This window comes from Adiantum capillus-veneris, chromosome 16 (assembly GCF_014529385.1).
Source record: "Adiantum capillus-veneris isolate H3 chromosome 16, ASM1452938v2, whole genome shotgun sequence".
Lineage (NCBI taxonomy): Eukaryota > Viridiplantae > Streptophyta > Polypodiopsida > Polypodiales > Pteridaceae > Adiantum > Adiantum capillus-veneris.
In genome coordinates this window covers 9038146-9059807 of record NC_140946.1, presented here as the reverse complement: position 1 = coordinate 9059807, position 21662 = coordinate 9038146, and the positions used below count along the sequence as shown (strand labels likewise).

Here is a 21662-nt window from a genome sequence, read left to right as displayed (position 1 = left end):
CGCCACTTGGGTTTACTTCAAGCAAATGTTTGCATCTGTTAGCTGTCAAATGAATTTGAAGCCGATGTCATGACGGATTGGCACCAACTTACTTTGGCTACATGCAAGAGCTTGCTGGAGTACAATAGGAGGTTTTGTAAAGCGTTACTCTCAGTGACCTCCTACAGATTTGTGCCATTGATAGAGCAGATAGAGAAGTACTGTTGTGGGCTACCTAAAGGGCTTCGTGATTACTGTACCAAGAACATAGTGGCTACCCTCACTCAGCTTATGGAAGTTGCTAACATTGGTCTTGCCTTGTTGAAAGGAGAGGACAGTGGGTTTCCGAGCAACGAGAAAGGAGGGCAGTAGAATAAAAATTAAGCGAAGAAGTCCTTTGTCAAAACGGCTCCTAAAGCGTCATAGGGGTCAGAAAAGGCCACCAAAGACAAGGATTCAACCGGGACTTCTAGAGCGCAGGCAGAGAAACAGAAAAGGAAGCCTTTTGTGCGCAAGTCGCTCGAGGAAAAGAAGGTCCTAATGGCTGAAAATAAATGCTTTATATGCGAGCAGCCTGGTCACTGTGCTACCAATTGTCCACAAAGGAAAAGACCAGCTGACTCAGATGATAAAGAAGACCACAAAGGCAAGAAGCCTAAACCCACGGCAGGTTTGGTGCCAAACATGGTGGGTGATAGACCCAGTACAGATGCCAGTGCGTTATGCAGGGCATGGGGTAAAGTTAGGGATCAGACGGCACTCATCTTCTTTGATCCAGGTGCCAAACCAAACTTTATCTCACCAGAGCTAGCTATGAAGCTGGGCATCAGAGCTGAAGAGATGGGGTACACAGCACAGGCAGGGTTGGCATGTCCTGGCTTACTCCCATTATTGGAAAGCTTTGTTAGCATATTCAGTCGTATGTGGACACAAAAGAGTTCTATATCATGCCATTGGAAGGGTGCGATGCGCTACTTGGGATTCCCTGGATGTTCAGAGTACATGGCGTGCTCGATGTCTTCGGGAAGACGATCACCCTTTAGCATAGGGACAAAACTCATGTTTTGGATGTAAAGCTCAAAGGGGAGTCTGTCCCTATTGTATCTGCTTCTGCTATCACTTTTGTAATAAAGAATCATCTTTTTGTATACTTGATTTTTGCACGTGATGTCTCAGATAATTGTCAGTCAAATTTATCTGTGTTAGATAAAGAAAGTTCAGCATTTTCGCGAGAGTTTGGTGACTGTTTGGGATTGTGTTCCTACTAGATAAGGTTTATCAGGAATTTCGCAGAGGTAGTATCACCTCTTCACGCTTTGCAAAAGAAAGAGGTCACTTTGAGATGGACCCAAAAAGAGATTTCAGCTTTTAGTCTCTTAAAGGAAAAGTTGACTTCAGATCCAGTAATTGTTTTGCCAGAAATGAGGAAGTCATTTGTGGTCCAGTGTGACGCGTGTGGCAGCATCGGAGCAGTGCCAATGCAAGACGGACGGGTAGTAGATTATGAAAGCCGAATTTTGCAAGGGCCAGAGAAGACTATGCAAGCCTATGAGAAAGAGTCTTGGCCGTGATTCATGCGCTTTCTAGCTGGAAGCACTACCTCTTAGGTGCCGCTTGTTGTCCAGACAGACCATCAAACCTTGCGATACTTCTTGACACAGTCAAAGTTATCCGAAAAGCATATGTGATGGGCAAACATTCTTTCTATGTTCCACTTCCAGATTATGCATGTGGAAGGTAAGAAGAATGTTGTGGCTGATGCGTTATCAAGGAAGCCACAAATTTCAGCTGTGTCAATTCCTTATCATCATGAGCTAGATGACATGAAGGAACAATATGCTACTAATGAAGACTTTGCAAGGATCTTTGAACAGTCACAAGAGGGGCAACATCATGAGCACTACCTCCTCAGAGATAGTTTTATGACGATGCATGGCAGACTTTGTGTCACTAGGCCATTGCGACGTAAGGTTATGGAAGAAAGTCGTGTCCCACCATATGCAGGGGGTTGTGGTATTGATGCGATAGTTAAAGCGGTAGAGACATTCTTCTATTGGCCTACCTTAAGAAGAGATGTGGATGCCTTATGCATAATTTGCCAAAATGTCAACTTTGACAGGCAAAAGGCACCAGGGTTGTTACAACCACTGCTGATTCCGGATAAGCCATGGGAAAGCATTGCTATGGACTTTTATCTTTGATCTTCCAAGAACGCCAACAGGGAATGATGGTATATGGACCATTATCTGTAGGTTCAACAAACAGGCCCATTTTATCCCTGTCAGGAAGAAGATAAAATCTGATCAGGTGGCACGCTTGTTTATGTGCAATGTGTTTAAGTACCATGGTATGCCACAACCGATTGTTAGTGATCGTGATCCTCGCATGACCAGTTTGTTCTGGAGAGGATTGTTTGAGAACATGGGCACTACGCTCAAATTCTCGTCTTCGTTTCATCCACAAACTGATGGACAGTCAAAAGAGGCTAATTCTACTGTCCTAGATCTGCTAAAATGTTATGTGTCTGATAATAAGGGCAAGTGGGAATAGTATTTGCCTATGCTTGAGTATGCGTACAATAATACGGTGCATTCGTCAATTGGCAAAACACCTTTGGAGATTGTTGAAGGCGGCAAAAAAGTTCCTCCCATTTTGCATACAAAGGACAAGATCTTTGAGGCAGATCGATATGTTGAGAACATGGATGAAATGTATAAGAAAATGAAAGTTGCCTTGGAGAAGACTCAAGCAAAGCAAAAAAAGGCTGTTGATCAGGGTTGTACCAACAGTACGTATTGAACCGTACTGTACGGTACGTCCGTACTGATGCGTACAGTATGTGTACAGATCGTATAGTACGGTGCTTTTTTTTAAATTTTTTTTAAAAAGCCCTTTTAGGCTATCTGGGATTCTTTTTGCGTGTCTTTTTCGCTGCACACTGCCGTTGCAGAGCGTTACAGAGAAAGTGCAAAACACTGTGCAGAACCAGGTACCTACCCCCCCCCCCCCCCCCCTCCCAACTCTCTCTCTCTCTCTCTCTCTCTCTCTCTCTCGTCTCTCTCTGCTAGAGAATACACCAGTCTCGACTCTCACCTGTGACCTTATTATTTGCATGTTTTCAGCAGGTTGTCTTCATCATGCCGAAACCTACGAACCCTTTGTGGAAAGAGCACACCAATGTAATTGAAGTTGTGAATACTCCTGGGCAGGCTGGATCAGGTTGTCGCAAGTGGTCATGCAAGTACTGTGGTTTCACGCTGTCGAGTACAATCACTCGAGTTGTGATGCATCTAACTATCATCAATTGCACAAATAATTGTGGCAAGTGCAAGAACGTACCTCCAAGTGTGCGGGAAGCGTTGATTGCTGAGAAATTCCCTGCATTTGCAACAACAGACAAAGGAAAAGTGGCACAACAAACAGAAGACCGTTTGCAAGATGCTCTTCTTGGACAGCTTGGTGACTCTTCTACACAGGTGGAGGAGAGCTCAGGGTCTCAGCAAATTGGAAACAGGAAGAGGGCTCGTATCATGCAGGAAGAGGAGAATGAGGAGGTTGGTGATGTGCATGTGCGTAGGCAGACCACCTTGCCTTCACGTGTGCATTCTGTGTCTTGGGTAAAAGAGCATCAGAAAGTGGCTGAGATGGAGATTGCTCGCACTCTCATTGAGTGCAACATCAGTTTCAATGTCTTGAAGACTGAACAATGGAAGAGGATGGTGAGGTCCATTGCCCAGGTAGGTGCTGGTGCCATAGATACATGGTATGGCCTTGATTACAAAAAGATGCGCACCAGAAGACTGAACAATAGAAGAGGATGGTGAGGTCCATTGCCCAGGTAGGTGCTGGTGCCATAGATACATGGTATGGCCTCGATTACGAAAAGATGCGCACCACAGCACTGGAGGAGCAGAAGGCCTTGATAGATAAGGCGCTGGTGCCTGTTAAGGCTGGATGGTAGCAATTTGGATGCACCATCATCTTTGATGGATGGAGTGATGTACGCAGGCGACACATCATTAACATACTTGTGTCTTCTTGTCTTGGTACATATTTCTTGCGTGCTGTGGATGCAGGAAAGGCAGGAGATAAGATCACAGGTGAATTCATTTTTGAGCATATTTCAAGGGCCATCAATGACGTTGGTAAAGAGAATGTGGTTCAAGTTGTCACAGATAATGCAGCCAACTGCAAAGCTATGGGAGAAATGGTAACGACACAGTTTCCTTACATTTTTTGGACTCCATGTGCAGCCCATTGTTTATATTTGTTGATGGAGGACATAGGCAAACTGCCTTGGGTGCAGCCAACAATTTCAGAGGCTACCAGATTGACCACATTCTTCCGAAAGAAGCATCAGGCCTTAGCCATCTTTCGTAGCCATAGTACCCTTGATATGGTGCGGCCCTCCAAGACCAGGTTTGCATATATGTATTTGGTGTTGCAAAGACTCTCCAAGGTGAGGGATCCACTGTTGCAGACAGTTGTGGACCCAAAGTGGAGAAAACAGTGAGAACACCAAAGCCATTCAGAGGCGTGTGTTGGATGAGTCTTTTTGGACAGAGGTCCATACCTTGATAGTGGCTTTGCAGCCAATGTATGTCTTGCTACGAGTCACGGACATGGAGGGCTCGACATTAGGCCTTGTCTACCTTCTCTTCATGCAGATGAAGAGCCACATCACGGCATGCCAAGCCTTGACTCAGGAGCGGTGAGTGTCAGATTTTTGCATGACATTCTTTTTACATCTAGGCCATGAATCCATTGCTAATTTGAGTGTGATCATTGCTGATTTTTTTGCAGGCGAGATGATATCTTATTCTTTATAGATAGTAGGTGGAAGTTTATGAGCTGTCCTATTCATGGGATGGTTGCTTTACTCCATCCTTTTTACAAGACCCCAGAGTTGTTTCATGAGAGTGATCTCCTCACACTAAAGGACAAGTACATTAATGATTCGTTTGAGGAGCACGAGCAGCTGGCAATAGATGCAGAGATGTGCAAGTACATGAACAACTTGGGGCCATCGTTTTCACGTCAGGTAGCATTGCATCCAGAGGCAACCAGTTGTCCTCTCACTTGGTGGCAGAGTTATGGTCGCCAAGGTCTTCCATGCCTGACTACTATGGCTCTACGTTTGCTTTTTAAATCTCACTTTGTTTCTCTATCTTGGGTCTTGCACAATGCGTTTAAATCCTGCCAACGACACCGGCAATTGCTCTAATGCAGGATTGCTCAGCGGGTGCTTGTGAGCGCAACTGGAGCGCTTACTCTTTGATCCATACCAAGATCTGGAATCGCCTTAGCACTTCTCAATTGGAGAAGCTAGTGTATTGGAGGGCCAACATGAGGCTTGTGCGCTCTTACCACGCTTTGGGGACACCCAAGCAGGTAGTATGACGATGTAGTATGACATCCTATGTATATGTTTCTTATTTACACTATTGTTAACAAAATGTACATTGTACAACAGGTTGATCCCTCACGTATCACGCTGGTAGTTAATCCTACTGTGGAGGAGGCGGACCAGCATATCAGAGATGAGCAGGAGGAGATAGTACGCATGCTTCATAGAGAGCTAGAGGATGTCGATCGGCGTGTGACAAGGTCTCGTGCACGTGCTTACAACATTCCATTACGCCTCCAGGATACAGGTGAGGGGAGTGCACGACGGAAGAGCATTCGCAAAGGCAAGCTACCCATACGTACTCCTCGACAGCGTGCAAATGAGGCAGTCCGTCTCATTCACACTCCAGAGGGAGAGGAGGATAGTGATCCAGACCTAGTTGGTGTAGACGAGGTCACATATGCTATGGTGATAGAGCCAGAGTTTGATGACAAGGGCAATGTCGTGGCAGATGGCGACATGCTCTTTTCAGCATCATCTTCTTCTTCTTCTGACGATGAGTTTCACTAGGCACTAGTGACTGGTTACTAGTCTAGAGTCTAGACATTTTCACATATTTCAGCAGGATGTTGTTTTTTATGTACGCTCTATCAGGAGCAATTTTGGCTTGACATTTGTCATTATTTTGGTTCCATCCTTATTAGCAGTTTGTGCCATGTGGGCTACTTGAGTCTTGAAGCAATGTTTGTACAGTTCTGAGTTTATTGTCAGCAACTTACCTTTTGTTCAATTGCTTGAAGCTTCATGCTTGAAGGTTTGTCATTGTTCTGAGTTCTCTTGTCAGCAGGCAGAAATGTTTTTACGTTGTTCAATGTATATTGTTTCTTGAAGGTTGGTACTTGTTTTGAAGTTAAGTGAATCTCTAGTGGATAATGTGTGTAGTAATGTGTCCCCAAGTACTTTGCAGGGTATAGATTGGTTAACCCTCTGACGAGAAAAATAAAATTTTCTTAAATTTCCTCTCATTTTTTTAATTTTTACAAAGGTACGTATTTTTTCGTACCTAAAAAATTTATCCATACAGCACGACGTACAATACGTACAGTCACGACCCGTACAGTACGTATGGTACAACCTTGCTGCTGATTGTCACTGTCGTGAATTGCTGTTATCACCTGGTGACTGGGTATTGTTAAGGTTCAAAAAGGCAAGGTTAAAGAAGATGAAGGTCAAGGAACGATTGTTTCCTAAGCTCAGTATGCGTTACTATGGGCCTTTTCAAGCCCTTGACAAGATCAACGATGTGGCTTACAGGCTGAAATTGCCTGATGCGTGGAAGATTCATAATGCGTTTCACGTTAGTCTTCTAAGAACCTTCGTGGGTGATGTGCCAGAAGATATGCCAGATGAGGATCAGCTAGAAGTTGAAGAACTTGATGAGATCCTGGTACCTGAGCAAGTTTTGGCACATAAGGAGAGAAAAGTTAAAGGACAGGTTGCAAGATGCTATTTGGTGAAGTTCAAGAACTATCCACCTATGGATGCAAAGTGGATGGAAGTGCATGAACTGTCAGAGTCACCAAATGTATTGCTGCTTTACCTTGAAGCCTTTGGGTTACAACCTACTTATGCCCCAACCCAACGTGTGCAAAGGAGGGTAATGATAGAGCTAGCACATCAAATGTACATATGAATTTAGTGTAATAGATGGAAATGACAAAAGTATGAAGGTCTCATTAAGTCATTTGTATCTATGTGTACGACCTTTCTTGCGGATACATGCGATGATAAAAGAGTGTTGATAGCACAAGATCATCAGTGGCGTGTATTTATGGTATACAATCGAGGACGTTTGCGATTTCAAGAGGGGGGTATATCACGAGGACGTGGCAGCTGTTAACTATGTCACGAGGACGTGGCAACTGTTAACCTTAGTTGTTGGTTTCTTTCCAATGATTTTTGTTTTATTTTTGAGATCCTCTGCAAATGGTCGGACATTGTATGGCCAATGTGAACGGTAGTTTCACCTGCAGACGGGAAGTTGGTCGGCACTGGAATTGGTATAGTAAGAGGATGTCTAAGCTCAGTGCAAGGTCATGTAGGTCCCCCCGTCGCACTTAGCAAGTTGGTGGATGCTAGGGATGAACTCAATAAAGACATAAGGTCAAGGTGGGATCACCAACAGAAAGTATCCGATAGTTGGGTCACATTGCACTTTTGGATGCGGTCCCAATGAGGATAGATGGTCAGATGACCAATGACAGCCCAACGGAAGCATCTCCTAAAAATTAGGGAACTGCTATTTTGGGCCGTGAAATTGTTCGCGTCATTACCTTCGGTATGACCAGGGGAACACTTCACAACTCTGCCACGAAGTCAATTGGGCAACTAGTCGGGAGATTTTTAGGCGGCAACCCCCAAACGGGCAAAAGCTTCTAATCGTGCCAAGTGGCAGAATTTCATGCACTTGCCTCATTCAGAAAAATGGGCGCTGAAATTTAAGCTTGGAGAGGCCTCACTTTGCATTTTGTCACAGGTTAAGAGCTATGGAGTGCTTTCATTCCCTCTCATGTACAGTGTGGTGCTAGAAGTGATGCCCTGTACACTACACACTGCTCTCTCTCTCCCCTACGTGCAGTTATGTGATGCCCCACAAGAGGGCTCTTCATTTGACTGATGTACAGCTGTGTGGTTTCATGCTTTTGTGCTGAGGCAAGAGCCTCCTTGAGCAGGAACATGGGTAGCTGACTGCTATTCCAAAGCAAGCACCGGTGAGGGTGATAACCTTACCTTAGAGGTGCATTTTCAGCGCTGTGTATGTGCTGTAAATTGACTGTTTTTCAGCCATACGGACGCCAGAACCATTGGGAATAGTGCCCCAGTGGTAGAGGACCTGTTTGGGGCTGAAAAGAGGGCAAAAACCAGTAAATACAGCATTCTGAATTTACTGTTTTTGCACAGGAATCAGAGGGTTTATGCCGATGGAAGTGAGTTCTAGCAGGGGAATGGGTTTCGTCCAAGTTTTGGGATTGTTATGCTGTCGAATTTGGCCAAAACAGGTGGTATCTAGCTCGATACAGATAAAGGATTCCCAAGACTTTTCTTGTAATTTATCCTCCTAAAGAATAAAGAAATTCTTCGAAGACTCCGTGAAGTTTCCTCCGGCATAAGCTACATCGAACTGCTGTATGAGGGTCAAAGCCTTGAGTTGATCTTCAATTCCCCTGAAAGTCTCAAACTTCACTGCGTGCCCACCTTCCTTGTAATCCTTAGGGTAACTCAAAGGAGTCACATTGTCATAAACAGGTCCTCGCAAAAGTGGTGCTCCACAATTGTGCATTCGAGTACTCGCATCACCTGTTTTACCTGTCATATTTGCATTTTGGGCATATGGTTGCGAAAAACCAGCCATATCAAACTGTGTTCTAGGCATTCGAAATTGATCATAGGCACCCTGAAAACCTAGCTAGACACCCATGCTCCCGTACATAGGGTTACCCATGCCTGTTTGCATTGTCCCGAACACATTCCCTGGCATATAAGCTGTGGAAGGTCCAGCCATAGCTTGAAACACTGAACCACCTCCAAAATAACCAGGATATGTAGTAGGTAAGGGAAAGGTCTGACGCATAGCCTGCTCATTACTCCCTTGACCATTCACAAACGGTTCCTACCAGCTAAAGCAAATTGCTTGGGATTAATAGACACCGATGGTTGGTCAACCACATGGGCTTTCCCTCGAGCATCACGAGTCCTTTGTGCATTGGAAATCTCCTTTTGAGCTGAATTTCTCTAACAGAAATTCAGCATGCTGTAATTCCCTATTTTGTCACTGCCAGGTGCTCAAAACCCTTTCTAAGCATGCCAACGCCTTCCCGAGGCTCCCCTGGTGTTCCCTTGCAGTTTAAGTGCGAAACCGTAAACCTACAGGAAAACACAGCAGGCTGTAATTCTCTGTTTTGGATCGTTTTAGCGGAGTGAACTCGTCTCCCAAGGGCTCCCGAACGCAATGGGACAGTTCCCTTGAAAATTGGACGAGTTTTCAAGCGAGAAAACTCTCCAAATCCGCAATCTTTCGCGATGAAACTGTGTGTTCCTATGGGGGATTAGCAATTAGCTAATCCGGTTCCTATTCAGAAGGCTCTTGCCTTGGCAAACGCGCATAAAACCCTCAGAATTGTACATGATCATCTGAGTAGCCTAACTAGTGGGGCATTACCATATGTGCAAAAGGGGGAAGAGAGATGTGTGAGAGCAGATCATTGTGCTACATGAGACAAAGGAGAAGGCAAGCTTTCCATTAAAGCGGTGAACCTGCTACACGCTGTAATTCACTTCTGAAGTACAAATCAGTCTCAACCCTCATTTAGGCGCCCCCTCTTGCTAAGGTGTCCTGCAGGTTGCTCTCCTTCTGCCGAGTGTCCATTTTGTCCCTTTGGTTTAATTCCCTAGCCCCACCAACTTATAAAGTTGTAAGTGACTTGCCGAGTGGCCCAGATTCCATTTGGCGCACATAGGCTTCCATATTCATCAGAATCTAGTGCTAACTGGCCCGACCAGTCCCAGACTGACCGAAATGTGAGAAACCTGTTCGGCCGCAGCCGTTTCACCCTGGCCATGCACCTTTCAAGGGTTCCGGGGAATACAAGTAAAAAGAAAATAAATAAAAATATGTAGTACATGTCTAAAGAAGGCAACAGGAAAAATACACCTCCTGGTGACAACGTGTCATCTGAGTACCAAAAAACAATGGGGATAATCCAAGCAACACATTGCGGGCGGGAGTGTCTGCCAACAAGACTTCATAAAAACCTCTGGCGCCGAAGTAGACACCTTTGAACGCCTGCCGTTTAAGAAGGAAATCTAACTATTGGCTCACGTCTTGTGTAGTGGGCATCTTGCATGGAAAGAACAAAATAACTGCATTGAGAGCATACTGTGCCACTGGGTCCAGGAGAGCTTGAACTAGAATGAGCACCTCAGTGGTGGGGTCCTGACCCTCTGAGGCATCTTGCATGGAAAGAACAAAATAACTGCATTGAGAGCATAATGTGCCACTGGGTCCATGAGAGCTTGAACTAGAATGAGCACCTCAGTGGTGGGGTCCTGACCCTCTGAGGCATTCCGTGCATCCTCAAAATCTTCCAATAAACAAGCTGGGATTTCACCCATTTCCGAGGACTCACAAGGGCTGAGGGTGATCCCATGCAGGGGCTGAGAGCAACCATGCGCAGGAATTGAGGGCGTCCATGCGCGCAGGAGCCGCCCGATCCCCCCCCCCCCCCCCCCCCCCCCCCCCCGGGACACACACACACACACACACACACACACATATATTGCACAACTAACTCGATGCCAGGTAATAACAAACACTCACATGCACGCGCATGCACACACACAAGAACACGCACACGCGAGCACAAACACATGAGAGAAAGGGGGTATAAACTTTCAAAGTGATGACAGAAGCTAGGGGACAAGGTAGCTGGACCAGTGAATCAGGATAGAAACAGAGGGGTCTCAAAGACTGAAAATTGCAGTAGGGCTTGGCAAGAACCCATGGTGGATAGATGTTTCTGGTAGCAAGCCGGCACAGGGTGGTGAGGTGGCAGTGGGTTGCAGGTTTCACATATGTTTAGGCTTTAAATCCCCAAACAGAAAAAGAAAAGAAAAAAGGATAAAAGATAGACTTCAACAGTGCATGAAATTGATGCTTTGGTGACAAGCAGTGGTTCAAGATGCTGCTATATTTTTCTGGAGGACCTCAATCACACAATGCCATCTGTTTATGTCAGGTGGAGATTTTTTCTGGAAGACCTCATCAAATACGGATCCATTTAGCATACTTGGGGCATCCGCTTATAAGTGCGTCAAATGGCTTCGTGTTGGGTATATTTGATTATGCATTTAGTTTTCTAATGGATTGGCAGATATGGAAGCTAAGTTTGTTGCACTAGGCTCAACTTGATTTGAGTGGGTCAAACTAAACCTGGTTTGGAAGATGGTATGATGTTTTCTCTGTCATAATGCGCTTAGGTGACCCACTTTATGTATCGGGCGGAAAACCTGAGATGAGCTCGCTAGCATTGCTAGAAGAATCACAGCAAAGTGAAGTCAATCATGATGATGGGTAAGTTCGGTGTTCAGTCCCGGAAGTCTGATGCTTTTGACGTTGAGTACTAACTGCGACGCAATCAGGGGTTACTTGAAGCCTGCGAATCCTGTACCTGGAGATTGTGGATATCATTTACATGCTCACAAACTAATGCTTATTCATCCCATCACAGAAAAGGTAGAGCTCTTTTTCTTCTCTTTTCATGAATAGACTCTTGTGTGGATTTGAAGGAGGGTCTTGGTTTTCAGCCGCTTAACATTGTTGCTCCTTGTCCGCCTACCTTGTGCATGCCTGGAGAAGAGTTTGCAGTTGAGTGCTAGCCATTTATAGTGTACCAAGGGAGCACCTGCTTGATGTCTCTCTAAGCACTCACAGCGTTTGCATTGTACTGCTGCAGTGCATGTGTACCATGCAAAGCAAGGACAAGGTAATAGCTGTCAGTAGGATACATGTATTTTCCATTCGAGTGGTTCAAGTTTCGGTTCTAAGAACTATGCAAAGCAAGGATCAAGGTGATCAGGCTGTCAGTAGGATGGAAGTACTTTTCATCTGAGTTGTTAAAGTCTTGGCTTGAAATTTTTTTCTTTGAATGGTTGTTGGCATCATCAGTCAGGACATCAAAAGAACTGTAAGAAACTAGAAACATATTTTGCATGCTTATCACTGTAGAAATGACACATTGTTATTCTAAGGTGTCTTTGGGGATAGATCCATTGATGGATCTGGCATTGTGGCACACTCTTTTCTTTTGACTAATAATAGGCATTGGCCTCTTGAACTCGTTGTTTTTTGGCAGTTACGTCGCAATTGTGAATTCTTTCCGTACTTTGTTTCCCTACTACCTAAGAACAGATCATGAAAACATGTGCCTAGTGTTCATATTCTTTGAAAGTGTAAAATAATCAATGTCTACGTAGTTTTTGAGTCATTCTTGGAATAATGGATGAGTTCAAAAAAACCTTGTTGAATTAAGTAGGCTTTTTTTTTTTTTTTGGACAAGGCTTATAAAGCTATAGAAAGATACATTTACATGATGTGCTTGTGCTTTGTAAAAGTATCATTTTTTAAAGAAAGTGATATAAAAGATGACCGAGAAAGAAGGGAAAATGAAACATCTCAGGATGCATCTGTTGACAAGTGGATTGGAGATAGAACGGGCAAACAAGGAAGAGCTTAGAGGGAGAAAGGCAAGTATCAAGGAAAAATTAATTCAAAAATCTGGGCACTTCAAACATATGTAGAAGAGGGCTGGTGGAGATGGACTGACGTAGTAAGAGAACGTGGAAAAACATCCAATAGATGAGGTGGTAAAGAAACAAAAGGTTGTTGAGCTATCTTCATCTTTGCATAATAAACATAAACATCTGCTATCATCAGTGAGGCCTTGGAAGAGGAAACAAAGGAGGAAGATAAGGCTGCAATTGCAGCAACGAGTCAACAATGAAAGCTAGGAAATAATTGTGAGCTTGAGAAGAACACTTCAAGGTACAATCGTATTTTTGGGAGAGGTCCGAGGATCAGGAAGCGATGTCACTGCAGATCGTTTCAGCCCCAAAACATTTCATACTCCAACGGGTTGTTCTACCCTGACATCTCGAAGTCTTAATTAATTAAGGCCTTCTTAGCACCCTGACATCTCCAAGTCTTAATTAAGGCCTTCCTGGAATGTTTTGACTGAAATGCCAATTCGTCTTACGCATATATGCTTTCATTCATGTGTGTATGCACTTGTATTTTTGAGCTCTGATCATTTGTTCGAGCATAACACATTTTGTAATCTGTCATTTTGTGTTTAAACAATAATGACAATATGTATGCATCATTTATGTGGGTGTGGGCTATTGTTTTGTGACTCAATACCTCTATTTGTGTCATATGTAGGAGTTTCAAAGAAATCATCTACAGATGTATGTGGCCAAATTTGACAAATATTTTGGTTGAAAATTCTTCAAAATTTATGGTCTCGCATGCTTTGTGCAGGGTGAGCGTGTCTCTATGTGTGTGTTTTTGCATTTGGCCTCATTACAATGTGTTTTGTGGAGATGTTGGCTGTAAGTCACTTTCCTCTATGGATGTACTGCAATGAGCAACTGTAATGGGCCTCTTGAAATTGGATGCTGGTAGCTTGATATGCATTTAACAACCTACACATCATCTTCTACCCAGGGAACACCGACGACTTAATGCAAGGATAATGAAATGAGCAGAGTTGATACATATTTCCAGAATAAAAAAGCAACTAACACGATAATACCAGCACCAAGGCTCACAAAAAACATTTTTTGTAGCGAGAGAAAAATTGGGCACACTGGAATCTCTCCCAATTTTTATGTCAAAATTTCAAGGATTTGCCGATTTCTGCACAAACTAGGAAAAGTTTACCAGTTTACTTCAGGGCAAGCTCAAAATGTAGCTGAGGGTCACAATTTCATTCGTTTAAAAATACACTATACCACCTGTACAATAGCATTAAAGGCCCAAAGTCTCCCTCTCCGAAGCACTGGCCCCTAAACGTGCCATACCTTATTGGTGGTTTTTGTTTTTTGTAGTGCGAGAATGAAATTGGGTATGACTCACTATATCAGGACGTAGCTGGCATGTAAGCCATTTACTTACAGGTTCTTGCTGGCCAGAATCAAGCAAAAAGCTAATGATAAAACAGCTTGATACAAAAGCAATATTGGATTGAAAGTGCATGTTAGACAAAATCAATCAAAAAGCTAATGGTAGAACAAGTTGATACAAAAGCAAATGTTGAATTCAAAGTCCATGTTAGAGCCATATCATTATTGATTCTGGATTGTCCGTCTGCCTATACACCTTTTGACATCATCAAGCAGCCTGCCAAATCATTCTGTTGTGCTGATGATCCTTCCGGTCGTCAAGTATTGCCATGTCACCTTTTTGTGTCGTAGTAATTGTCCTTGATTATACGTGCCTAAATAGACATAACATAGAAGATCAATAGACAATGATCCCATGCTCATACCACAGACACATGGCACAAACAGAATTCAGTTAAAGATGTCACATTGAACCTTGCATCCTTGTCTCTTAACATTTCACATCAGATCGAGATGTATCTACTAACCATTGTTTCACATTGGACCCAGATGTACCTGATACACTCACACAAAGTGGCTATCTATGTGCTGCGAATCCTCAGATTCCTCTTAAGGAGCTTACATACGAAGGACGCCAAGCTTTTTATACCTCAAAAAAGGGTGACCTTTCCATTTCCCTACGTTTAGGAATGGACAGGGTCATGAATGCGGAGAGAGCTTGTCACCAGAGAGAGGTTGCCCTTGAATGTCTTACTCGCATGTATCATTAGGCGAAAGAAAAGAGTGCTCTTAGCATGGGGGAGGATTCTAGAGAGGTTCGAAAGTAAAGCGCCCCCATTGATACAACACAGATGGTACGGGGCAGCCGTCAATGCCAGACCTATGGGAGCCTAGTTGAAAAACCATATTAGCAGGTTTTAAGCCAAGGAAGACTGGCAAAAAGTATGGTTCAAAAACTTTCTAATTAGCCAATATGGGGTACGGAAAGGACCTGGAGTGTCCTTTCCCCGTAAAATGTGTGATTGCATGGCGACCGGCGGGGGCCGTGGCGGGAGTACGCTTTACGAGGAAATATGCGATAGTGATTGTACGATAGTGATTTAGTGCCCTGCGACCCCCGACTGTGATGGTGTAGGGAAAGGACAGTAAGTAAGTAGGTGTGATACGAAATTTGAAATATGCATGTCCGCTTCGTGACTGTCACCCCTCTGCAAGTAAGTAGGTGTGCCCCCCCCCCCCCCCCCCCCCCCCCCCCCCCACCACCACACACACACACACACACACACAACAACCATTGATGGAACTAGTATTTTTGGTTTGTAGCTTTACAAGGAGGAATTTCGGGCGTTTTAGGACACTGCTAGTATAGAAGGTAATTATGGATTAGTTGTTGAACATCTTATACATGATAATGATATCTTGGCAGCACTTTTGGCACCCGTGTTTAATAAGGCCATGTGTGAGTTCTTTTTCTAAGAATTGGAGTACTAACACAATTATGTCTATACAAAAGTTGATCATTGTGCCATCATGATTGGGCATACATTGGCTAAGCTATATGACCTATATTAAATATAGATGGATAAGAGGATGCAGCTTAGAGCAGTGGGCCAAACAATATCAGTAGTCATGAGAGGATACCCTATAGTCGACCATCGTCTTACACGTAGGGGAATTATTAAATAGGGAGCATGTTCAAGGAGAATAATTTATTGTTGCTTTGTGGATTTTTGCAAAGTCTGTGTGATTAAATTTCTAGAGCTAGACCATTGCATAGAATGCATGCCATTGGGTAAGCGATTTTTAGCTAAGTTCAACAATATATGAGCCAGTGGCTGGTAGAATGAGGACACCTATATGCCCATTTACAAAACCACGAGGGTGAAAGAGGTATGCTCACTTTCCATGAAACTTTTTGGCCGACAAGGTATGATGCCTTAGTGCTTTTGGGAAGGATGTGCTCACAAGTGCAATTTCAAGCTCGCACAACGCTTTGGTTGTTTGATGCTCTAGTCATATTTTTCATGTTGTATGGGCATATATTAACCTAAAATCACTTTCTCGGAAGGAATGTGTTGTGTGACCCATAAGATTTACAAGAATTGTGAAACATGGAGGAATGGGAAGAAATAATTGACAAAGAAGAACTCCCATAAGTGGACTTTCCTTTTGTCCAAGCACACATCTCTTTGTCCACGTCCTCTAATGTTTTGCATTTCAACGAGCCAATCATACTTTGAAGATTTAGACGATTCTTTAACGGGGTGAACCCTTAGAAAGCATAACAATGGTTTCTCAAATCAAACAAGAAAAACAAAAGATGAACCTTCTGGAAGAATTGAGGTTAATAAGAATTGACTCAATTTTAGCTATTAATGTGGACTACACTACCCTAGTCTTGTGAAGGAGGACACTCAAAATATTGAGTGCAATGCAAACATCCCATAGTGCATGGGGTGGCACCATCCAAAGTGCATAGCAAGGAAACTAGCATGCTTAAAGAAAACGATGCAAGCACACTAATCCACTTAGATTTGCTAGCATACTCATGCAAGTAAAACACACACACTACTAGTAAAATAGGAAAGCATTCATTAAGAGAGATGTTAGCATTACTTATATTGATTAGTCGCTCAAGGACTCTATAGTCACTCTTTCTTGAGAGCATAAGCATAAAGCGATTTTACATTTTCAAGATATCTTTCATACCTACGTTTTTACTTGACAATGTGCAAGTATCCGAAGCTAATGAGCACCTTAATTGCAATCATAATCACATAGGCTTTCTTAAATCTATTTCCCTTACAACTTTAAACTCTCTAAGAGCTCAAAGAATAGTGCACAATGCCGTACTGCACAAATTACATTAGAATATGGATTTGGATTGGGACTCCATTATCACACCATGACATCATTGACCATCCATTGGAAATATCTATTATCCATCACCTACATATGAGCATTCCTAGATGTAATGTAGCTCAAATTTTGTGTAGGTTATTCCACACACTAAACTGGCATTGCATACCTACCTGGGGCATTTCAAAGAAATCCCTCATTGGCGGATGGTGAGCCAACGACTGCAAGCGTGAAGGAGATTATACGGGCCTTGCAAACACCAACATGTTTGATTCACCATCTCAAAATGCCATTTCCAAAGGACCAAAAGCTTACACAACTCTAAATTTGCATGTTTATCCTGAGATGTGTCAAGTTTTTAGGCAATAATTTGGTTCCAATACTTGGGTGTTCTTGTTTTTTAATGCATTACCTATTTAGTAATCTAAATTTATTATTTTTGTTCATTTTACATGTGGTCATCAAGGGTTCTCTCTATATGAATGATTGCTCTACTGTTTATAAGCTTGCAAGGTTGGTCCATTGAATTTTGCAAAAGGAGATTGAAAAATTGGTTGTCAAGTAGAAGGTTGCAAGGATCATGCATTCCAAATGGAGGTTATTCCTAGAGTATTTTATGAATACATTGAAAGGCTTTGTGTATCAAAGAGTGCATCCAAAGAGTAGCATGGATGAGGGATGATTGGTTTTTGACGTAGCTTGCGTACATTGTAGCCAACAAAGATACATTATGGCGCATAACAAACAATGAACACCTAACTACATATGTAAAGGTGGGCCTTGGCATGGGAAGTATGATGATTATAGAGCTAGCACAAAAGTCATTCTCTTTTGTATGCTTCAAAAACCAGAGATGGAGAAATGGCTTGATCAATACGAGGAAGCAAAGTGGGAGAGAGAAGATGTGCATTTTACAAGGGGCAAATGACCACCAATGCACTACTCCAAGGAATTTGAAGTCTTACTCTCTTTCATGGGTTTTATATGTCTATGTGATGCTCTAATGAGGGCCCAACAAGATGAAAAACAAGTGAGAGTTCTCTCAAGATTGCAGCCCAAAGGTCACTTTGATCTTAATTCATTTGCAACACCTTAACTATTTTGGTTTAGCCATATGATTGACATCTTTTAATGCAGTGCAAGTCATACACAACCACTTGTGTGCAAGGTCACACTTTAGGGTGCCGGGGATTGACACAATTCGTTTCACATTTGATTGTGGACTCATGGATAAATTCAAATTGGCTTAGTAACAACGCTCATCAAGTGAGTGCACCTCCAGAAACAAGGTGTATTATGTAAAAATTTGCTGAAAATTTATATATATAGCTTAAATTGGATGTATTTGATCTCAAAAGAGAATTTTTGAGATAGTCACCTGTCTTTCTAATCACCAGGTTCTTCAATATGTGGGACTTTTGGCTGATCAAGGGAAAATTTTCTCCATTACCTCTGCAATTTCTCCTTAAACCTCTTTAATGCCACTACGAAAAGAAAAAATCAATACTCATTTCCTTTCCTTTATCTTTCTCCCTCCATTTAAACCTTGTCAAAGGCCACACTACAAACTCCCATAGGATCTATTTTCATATCAAGTGTGCCAAACACTGGCAACCAATGGCACGAGATGAGGATATTCAAGGGAATGGGCCCTCATATAGCCTAGAAGAAGAGAGCACAAGAGTCAAAGAAATCTCTTTTCAACTTCTTGAAAAGCAAGAGTTTTGGACTTGTGAAGGCGGAGATAGGTAGAAGAATTGTTAAAGAGGTCTTGGTGCAATAGGTGCACCCATATTGATATCATTTTGCATGCTGGGGATGTTTCCTTCGTACAAAACCCTAGGTGCAACTATAATCTATCTAATTTGAAGTCTTCTGCAATTTTGTGTCACTCTCAAGAAGTTTACATTGATTGTCATGTCTTTAGATTTGTTAAGAAATATTTTGTCATAACACTTATATGTACTTTTATTTTTATCTCTCTTTTGTATATGTTTATCCATCATCATTAGGGAAAATTTGGACCCTCAAAGGGGCCCTATAAGGATGTTTGACTTTTTCTCTCTTGTAAAAAATGAGCAACTTAGTGAAGTCCATGAAGACTTCATCAAAACCCCATCAAGAGACATATCACTCGAAAGATCTTAGAAAGTAAGTTCTAGATCAACAACAAATTTGGTTTGCACAAGTTATGGCCTCCCCAACAAAGTTGAAATGTGGGAGAAGATTTCATTTAGAAGAGTTGTCCAATCAAGAAATGAAATCTTCTATATTGATTGAATTCTATATAGCAACAAAAAGATATTAAATAGTACATTCTAATTTCAAAAGGTCCAACTTGATTTCATTTGCAAAAAATGGACCCATTTTGGAAAACAAAGAGAAAGAAAACATGCTTATGGGGCCCCTTTGAGAGTCCAAATTTTCCCTAATGAGGCTTATGAGGAATGGGAGCTTGAAGTCTATCATAAGTATCATATTTGTAATACACTTACATATTGAAATCTTATAATATGTTGGCAGGACTAGTGAAAGCCTAGAGAATGAAAGTATTTAATTTTATTACCATTTTTACCAGTTGAACTATAGGAACCAAATGGATTTCTTAGTGAGGATTCCTCTTTTGATCGATTGAAACTCCCTTAATAGGCCAATTCTCGACAATGCTTAAGTGAAGCTTTTTGTAGCAAGTTATTTGAAGATGTATATAGGGTCCTTGGAAACTTTGTGCTCAGGTGTGTGACACAACTACACCACCATGAGTGTCTAAATTGGAAGTCTACACTTTGACATCACTAAGAAGACTCTCTCCCAGTTCTATAAGCTATCACTTTGAATCCAATTCAAACCCAACTGTACATCCTATCACCACCCCATCACTCTAGCCCACTTTGTATTCATTTGCATACATCAATTTACTTCTAATTTTCCACTTTAATTAGCGTTCATATCTCTCTCTCTCTCTCTCTCTCTCTCTCTCTCTCTCTCTCTCTCTCATCTTGAGTAATTAATACACTAACACAACCATGAATGGGCTGTTCTTGTTTTTTCCATAATCGATATTCCCTTTCATGTGGTATCAGAGTCAATGGTTTGGACCTAGGATGATTGATTTCTATTGCATTAATGTTCATAATAATCCCATTCCCTTATCACCATTTGGGCATGAGCATGCTCCACTACCCTTTGGTGATTATGTGATGTGAAGATTGCACTTTTGCATTTTAGATTGCAATTTGTGTGTGTGTGTGTGTGTGTGTGTGTGTGTGTGTGTGTGTGTATTTCCTTGCATTTGCATCTCTTGATTGCATATCGTGAAGTTTTTTGCGTAATTATCAACTTCAATTAGTTTCTTTAGAGCTCATAGCACATTGCATCACTTGTGTATGGAGGAAGATTTGACCAAGAGATTTTTGACGATTGTTTATCTTCTCTAATCGGATTACAATTGAGAGATTTATTGGTCGATTAAATTAGTGCATCATTAGCCTTTTGGGCTTTTCTGCAGAGAAGTTGGGAAGCATTGTGTGTGTGTGTGTGTGTGTGTGTGTGTGTGTGTGTGTGTGGGGAGAGGTATTTTCAAAGGCGAATACAATATTATGTGTGTGTGACATTCCTCTTCTCTTTCCAAGACGTGGAAATTTTTTGTTTTTGGGGGGTCAATTTTATAGGAGTTCAAAGTTGGTGGTCAGGTGATCTCGAATTCACACCGAGCCTCCTTTTGAGCGCTGACCCACTAAACCTCATTCAAAGCTGCCATTATCATCAAAATTATTATGTTGTTGGCTCGTCGACACCAAGGAGTTCTCCCATGCTAACGTCATCATTGCAAAGACTCCTTCAATACCATGCTCCAATTGTTGTCCTACAGTTGTAACGCATACACTACGACATTTATGCCAACATACCAATGCACACACGAAGTTACCCATTGGTGCTACTTGCCTAGTCACAGATTGTGTTGCCCTACCCTCCATATGAAGCCCGTCTCTATGCTATCATCTCTTTTCAAGTAGCTCATCTGCACCTGTTGGTGCTATCCACATCATTACAAAGGCGTATGCTACTACTCAGAGTTTACGGGCCCAATCCCCTGCATGCCAACGAACGTGCTGGTCAACATTTTTTTTTGGGAGAAAGTACTGAATGAATAAAAAAGAAGAGGGAGATACAAGCACCCCTAAAGAAGGATTGGGGTTAGCTTGTCTGCAAGAGTGCAGACTGAAGTAAGGGACATATATCAAAATTAGAATGAAGATAAATATCCTAAGATCAAATAAATTTTGGAGGGCTCAAGAATGAGAAAATGACTGCTCTCCATCTTTGCCATCTAAGAGCTCTTTGTAGGTCTTTAACTTCCATCACTGCAACTTTAGTTATCCCTCCATAGATTTCATTCATAGCTGCAATAAAACTAATAGGCAATGGGACAACAGAAGGGGAGTGACGTCTCCTTAATAGGGCTCTGTTCCTTTCTAGCCAAATATGCCACAAGAAGACACCTTTGAAGCAACTCTAGAGAGGCACATCAACAAAACTACATTCTTCTAGCGGTAGGGATCTCCAACTTAGCATTCAGGCTTCAACACTAAAAACTTTTAAAGCTCTGATTTAAACAAGATGTTGAATTTGCAATGCACAAAAAGATGGACCAATGATTCTTCATGGCACCTGCATTCTTCCAGCAGTAGGGATCTCGAACTTAGCACTAAGGCTTCAACATAAAAACTTTTGAAGCTCTGATTTGAAAAAGATGTTGAATCTGCAATGCAAAAAAAGATGGACCAATGATTCTTCA

The 21662-nt window shown here is 42.3% G+C and overlaps 3 protein-coding genes across 9 annotated transcripts in view; all 3 read left to right on the top strand.

Annotated features, from left to right (window-relative positions):
* Positions 1-12221, top strand: part of LOC147438534 (Pseudouridine synthase family protein) — a 122344-nt gene extending 110123 nt beyond the window's left edge. For 4 of the 7 annotated variants that reach the window (XM_086484625.1, XM_086484629.1, XM_086484630.1 and 1 more), the window contains 5 exons: positions 11122-11215; positions 11363-11456; positions 11525-11618; positions 11690-11749; positions 11839-12221. In XM_086484625.1, the coding sequence (XP_086340751.1) occupies positions 11122-11215; positions 11363-11456; positions 11525-11618; positions 11690-11749; positions 11839-11994 (498 nt within the window). In that variant the 3' untranslated portion in view covers positions 11995-12221. Of the gene's footprint in view, positions 1-11121; positions 11216-11362; positions 11457-11524; positions 11619-11689 lie in introns of all 7 variants that reach the window. The other 3 variants (XM_086484626.1, XM_086484627.1, XM_086484628.1) reach the window with 3 other exon arrangements.
* Positions 3067-4898, top strand: LOC147438536 (uncharacterized). The gene has a single exon (XM_086484128.1). It carries the CDS (start codon positions 3117-3119, stop codon positions 3801-3803), a length of 687 nt encoding a protein of 228 aa, XP_086340254.1. The 5' UTR covers positions 3067-3116; the 3' UTR covers positions 3804-4898.
* LOC147438535 (uncharacterized) lies at positions 5216-6488 on the top strand. The gene has a single exon (XM_086484129.1). The coding sequence runs from the start codon at positions 5399-5401 to the stop codon at positions 5894-5896; it is 498 nt and encodes a 165-aa protein (XP_086340255.1). The 5' UTR covers positions 5216-5398; the 3' UTR covers positions 5897-6488.
* Positions 12222-21662: the final 9441 nt, after the last annotated feature.

What these genes read in the sequence shown, in the direction of transcription:
- LOC147438536 (XM_086484128.1), top strand. Translation starts at nt 3,117, where the DNA reads ATGCCGAAACCTACGAACCCTTTGTGGAAAGAGCACACCAATGTAATT.
- LOC147438535 (XM_086484129.1), top strand. Translation starts at nt 5,399, where the DNA reads ATGTATATGTTTCTTATTTACACTATTGTTAACAAAATGTACATTGTA.